The 5,974-nt window shown below is 38.8% G+C and overlaps 1 protein-coding gene across 1 annotated transcript in view; it reads right to left on the bottom strand.

Moving 5' to 3' along the window:
- Hdac9 (histone deacetylase 9) overlaps positions 1–5,974 on the bottom strand; it is a 674,620-nt gene that overhangs the window by 56,919 nt on the left and 611,727 nt on the right. The window contains exon 16 of the mRNA XM_026782512.1: positions 3,890–4,010. Within this exon, the coding sequence (XP_026638313.1) occupies positions 3,890–4,010 (121 nt within the window). The remainder of the gene's footprint in view (positions 1–3,889; positions 4,011–5,974) is intronic.

Below are 5,974 nucleotides of genomic sequence, written 5' to 3'. Positions count from 1 at the left end.
GGGGGGAGGGTGGGAGGAGTGGGAGGCTGGGAGGAGGCGGAAATTTTTTTTTTCTCAATAAAAAAAAAATGATCTTTAAACTCCCCCCCCCCAAAAAAAAAACTGGAGCTACAGGTAGTCATGAGACATCCTGTGGGTGCAGGGAATCCAAACTGGGTTCTTTGCAAGAGTAGTCAGTGCTCTAACCACCGAGCTACCCCTCCAGAACCAGGAACTTAGTCCTAGAAATGTGTATGTATATTTACATATTCTGAGTATCTCAGTCTACCTAAGGAATAAGTAAGATCAAGTACAGCACAGGCTTCTCCATTGTTCGCAAATATTTGAAAATGTAATATAATAGGATGGTATCATTTGGGGGAGAGTCTATTGATATAAACAAAGTCAAATTTAACATATGTCCTGAAATATTAATTATGATTGTCTCCTGAAATGAAGGTAAAGCACTCAGCATCATTGGTGGAGCCCGGTACAATCTTCCACTTCACCTATGTTCCGCTGCCAATCAGTGAAATGCCAATTAAAATTGAAAAGAAGTTGTGGTGAAATACACACGAACTGAGTGTAAGTCTACAGAGATGGACTGTCACCGAAGAGATCTTATTTTGAAAGAAATACATTTTATGAGTTGTGTTTTTTAGTACACTAACCTACAAGAAAATTAAAAAGAACACTCAGTGTGTAAATGAATATGTCTAATTAGGTAGAGACATTATTTCTTATAAAGCAAACAAGAGGCGTAGCTCAGTGAGCTCAATCATACAGCACTTGTGTAGAAGGCACAAGGCCTCGGAACACTGGCACTGGTAAACGACACTTAAAAAGCAAACAAAACAGAGCCAGGTGGTGACGGTGCATGCCTTTAATCCCAGCACTTGGGATGCAGAGGCAGGAGGATCTCTGGGAGTTTGAGGCCAGCCTGGTCTACAGGAGCTAGTTCCAGGACAGGCCCCAAAGCTAAAGAGAAACTCTGGCTCAAAAAAAAAAAAAAACAAAAAAAAAAAACAAGATAGAAAATTTAGGGACAAGAGAGATGGCTTAGTTGGGCTGCAAAACAGGGTAACCTGTGTTCAGGACTCAAGAGAAAACAAGAGTCTTGTAACTTGTTCTCTGATCACAGGGCCCTTGCAGAAGTCACTGATACATACAAGTGAGCACACACACACATAGATCAGCAAATACTACTGCATAACACTGCACAGAAATACAAACAAGTGAGCACACACACACATAGATCAGCAAATACTACTGCATAACACTGCACAGAAATACAAACGAGCACACGCACATAAATCAACAAACACTTCTGCATAACTCCTCAGAAGGATAAACTTGTTTAATATTGTTATTATTAACAAGGGTACTCATATCTCAAATGTGAATTAAACACATTTTTAATATCTTAAAATATTATGAGCGAGCAACAGAGGTAAAGGAACTGTTTAATGCAATCAAGTATTTTAAAGAAGTGATCGAAGAATTCATTAAACTCTAAGGGAATAAGGGAAATAAATTTATTTAATGATGTTTAAATTTTAGTTATGTGATAATAAAAGTGAATTAAGTAATTGATAATTTTAACTCAGCTGTGTGAAAAACATTTACTTCATTTTCTGAAACTGCTGTTGGCAGTCTGTATTAACTGATCAGTGGCCTGAAATCTGATGAACCAGAGCGAACTGAAAATGGCAATAGAATGGCAGAGGCATTGATGCTACAGAAAATCTCCTGCTAGAAACCAGGGAGGACAATATTTTCAAAATATCATCATACAAGGCCAGAGTATCTACAGAGATAAATGGGCAGTCACAATAAAACACAATTACTTTGTAATATATAGATGTTTTTCAACATACAAAAACTGGTTGGTCTGGTCATACTGAATTTTACTTAAATCTCCCTTCTAACTCAAATCGTAGTTATCTGGAGTCTAGTATAAATCTGGAGTTAGAAGTGACACCTCCCATCTTGTTGGGAGGAATAGGGAAAGTCTAGCAGTTGCATGGGGCTGAACAGGATGGATACATTAGACATAGCATCCCGAGCTTCTACACATAGAACAGCATCATTCCTGTCCAATAGGAAACTAAGGACTCACAAAGCACAGTATTCCAGATTCCACAAAGAATGTAGTGCAAGCTTTTAAGGGAACCTAGCCATCCACCGAGAGCAGGAGCAGATGGGGACCAACTGCACTGTTCCTTCTGCACACCGACTCAGGGAGTTCTAGGTATCGCCAAAATGGACTAGAGCGGCTGCCCGAAAGGATTCAGAGAATGTAGCCCCTCTGCACTGCCTGCACTGGGATAGCCCGTACTGAAAGTGTTGCCTTGATCAATGTAGTTATCTGTAATTGATAAATACAGTGTATTCCTAAAGTATAATGTTGTCCAAGTTCAAAATTCACTTCATTAACAAAGGTCTTTGTTCTTAAAACATGGAATGATGGTTGCCAGAATGAAATGGTGGTTGCTAGGGAAGACTGCACACATCAGTCCATGCTCACTAATGCTTACATACACCTGAGTGAAGCATTTGTATGCTCAAAGTGTGATTTCAAAGGACAGGGACCTGGGTATGGTGGCCGGCTCTTGAGATGCTGAGGAGGGAGAACCAAGAGCTCAAAGCCAACCTGGGCCATGCTCATAGACCCAATAAAAAGAACCAGAAAAATGATCTAAACTATAGATGTTTAAATTGATTTATCTGCATTCATGTGTGTCATACATGAATTTAATTGTACGAAATAAATTGTTTACCAGAACCAATTTTGAGCAACATTTTTTCTAAAAACTGAGGAATGTGTTTGTTCTCATTCTGTTTAGTTCTCCTGAGATGCCAGGCCTGTGCTGGTCCACACATGGGCAGGGCACACTAGTGAAGATTTCCCTCATTAGAGGGGCTTGCCACTCATGTAAGAAGGCCCGGGACGTGTGAGAGCCGATAACCTCACTTCACTGCTTTCCATGATGCTTCCCTATGAGCACCATATACTTGCTCTGAACTACGTAAGGCCAGTTAACATAAATTACTTTGAAATAGTGTTGAGTTATGTAAAAGAGTTTGATAAAGTAAGGCTGATTCAATAGATTTCTTCAAAGGAAAGAGGCAAGTTTTCAAGTGTTTCTTTTAAGTTAAAACTGTAAAATACAATTATTTAACATATGTTTCCAAGTTAGGTATTGTTATTCAATTATAAGGGGCTATAAATAAAACACAATTTTTTTTACTACTGTTTTGCACTAATATTTTCCAAAAATACTGCTGCAAGTATCCATACTAAGTGTCATTGCTTATTTTATTTTAAAATCTGATATGGTTTTAGGGGAAAAAATCATCTGTTCATGAAAACAAATTACAACCATTAATTTTCTACTTGCAGCATTTACTAGAATATTTAGTTTTCAGAAGAACAGCAAGTATTTAACTTGCATTAAGACCTCCAGCTTTTATTTAAACAAGGCCCTCTGCTATCTCCCTGTGTGGAGCTCAGAAATAAAAACTGAAAGACAGAAAACAAGAAGGGTAAAAGAAATCTTTATAAAGAGTGTGAAAAGGTCTTATGAGCTTTCCATTTAAAAAGATGAGCAAACACATTTGGCAAACTCCAATATTTCTACATGCGAAAGCATTACCATATAACTGCTACTCAAATAAAAGTTAATTTAAAAATAAGCCCCCACGCTCGGCCGTGTCATTTTCTCATGCAGGATTCTCTTGATCTGCACAGGCTTTTCTATCTTACACAACTCATTCCAGGCAGCAACTGCTGGAAAAATTGATTTTTATTTTGTCACACTGCTTGCCAAGTATTTTGAGCTGACACCAGCGTTGACTAATGGCCGTGGTGGAATGTGCTGTTCTCAGTAGAGGGGAGGCCCGTACAGACCTAACAGTGTCCGGGAGTCCAGCTTCTGCCCATCCAGGGGGCTGGTGCCGTACAGCAATGAGTGATGTTCAGAGTGAACTAGCTGTATTTCCTCCAGGCTGGCTTTTCGACCTTGAATTCGCTGAAAGAAAACAACAGCAATTTACAATCTTCCACTGGCAACACTCAGGAAAGAATGAGACCTCCAGTCACATTTAAGATGATTAATAATGGACTCAGATTCATCATGCAAGCATGAGACAGTCTGCTTGGTAAAGTACCATACCCAAAACTGGAAAATGAGCAGATGCAAGACTCAGATCATAGGTATCTGATGACATTAAACTTATTCTTTTCTGGCATAAAAATAAACTTATAAATAACAAAGAAATTAGCAATTGACTCCTGTGTATAAAGTGTCTGCTCAAGATCAAACAGGGGTCACGGTTTATATAATGAGCAAACTTATTGCTCTCTTTTCTTTCACTGACCTGAAGAAGATGCTTGAAGGAAGGGTACGATTAACATCACTAAATCTGACTGCATTGGGTTTTCACTATGACAAACATGACGATTACTTCATGTGTGCGCCCCTCATGGTAACCGTACACTAGATCAACATTTCTCAAAGTGTATCCACAGGATACATACAGCTCAGAGTCTGGCTATCAAAGGTATCTACTGAGTCAGTGTAGAAATTTGCAGTCAATATTTAGAAACTTACAAGACAATCTGACTGTAGTCTTTTGTGTGTTTTAAAACTAACAATTTTTTTTCCAATTCCTCAGTCTAGATTTCACTCTTAAAATGACTCATTTAATGTATTTTATAAAAGTCTTAGTCGGTGATGCATGCACAATTAAATATAAATGCTACTGATAATTTGAGACAATCTAGACTCAGGCTCTGGAGAGAATTTCACTCATTCTAACAAAGAATTGACCTTTGTAATTGTCAAAACAATGCATTAAATTAAATCTCAATTAGCCGACGTATGGTCTTCCTGGCTATGTTGCTCTGTTAGTACATCCATGAACCTGATAACGGTTGTTCTGACATACGATGTTAATTCACCTCCACTTTTGAAAGCTGCTGTGCTCCCTAAAGCTACAGACGATGTTAATGCTACACTCAGACCACAAGCAAGCAGCAATAGAACACTGAGGCCCAGAGCTTTGGTGAGATTTAAAAAAACAAAACATTCTTCCATGTCGCAGAGGAAGAAAGGAGCACTAGGTAAATCAGAAAAGCATCTCCCCAGGGACCAGGTCAAGCCCATCTTCAGTCTCCTGGATGTAAGGGGATGAGGCTGAAGGCTGGCCATTCAATGCTGATGTATGGTTCTCTGAGAGGGCAGGCTGGAGAAAGGGCTGCATAGTGACCCTCACATCTTACTGTGCAGGAGGCAGTGCTGTGCTTGTCATTAAAATAGATGATCAGGTCACAGTTAGGGAGAAATGGCAAGGGCCACAGAGTAAGAGAGTGACAGGAAGCAGGAAAGACCACCGTCATGTCCCAAATAAACAAGCAAATAGTTAGGGATTTTCTTTGCTATACTATTGAAGTTTCCTGTTTTCGACACCATCATTCAGCATTATATAAATCTAGTTTACAGTCCTAGAAAACTATACTTTAGAATGATATAATTTAGAGAAATTATTCCTAAGTAAGATGAGAGGTCTAATATGAAAGATTAAGAAAAACTTGGCAATGATGAGCCTTTGTTGTGATTAAGTCACAAACATCTGCTGGAAGTGGGTGAACGGCTGCTAAACCTAAGGTTTGGAAACGTTTGTGAAAGCCCAGAACAACTAAATAATTAGAGCAACTAACAAAAGATAAAACAAGTAAGAGAAAGTTGAAAGTCAAGAACTCAAGACAAAGTTTAACAAGGAGATTCAAAGGTGGAAACCATTGAAACCCTGGTAACTCTATGGTTTGAGTCATCTAAAACTACAATGAGAAGAGATCAGAAAATCAATATAGCCAATCAATCCTAGTTGCATAACAATGACCACTTAGAAAGGAAACAACAGCCTGTCCATAGACACATATGATAAATGCAGATACAGTGAAACAACAGCCTGTCCCTAGACACATATGATA

The sequence above is a fragment of the Microtus ochrogaster genome, chromosome 1 (genome assembly GCF_000317375.1).
Source record: "Microtus ochrogaster isolate Prairie Vole_2 chromosome 1, MicOch1.0, whole genome shotgun sequence".
Lineage (NCBI taxonomy): Eukaryota > Metazoa > Chordata > Mammalia > Rodentia > Cricetidae > Microtus > Microtus ochrogaster.
The sequence above is the reverse complement of the archived record's forward strand: the minus strand, read 5'-3'. Positions and strand labels throughout refer to the sequence as shown.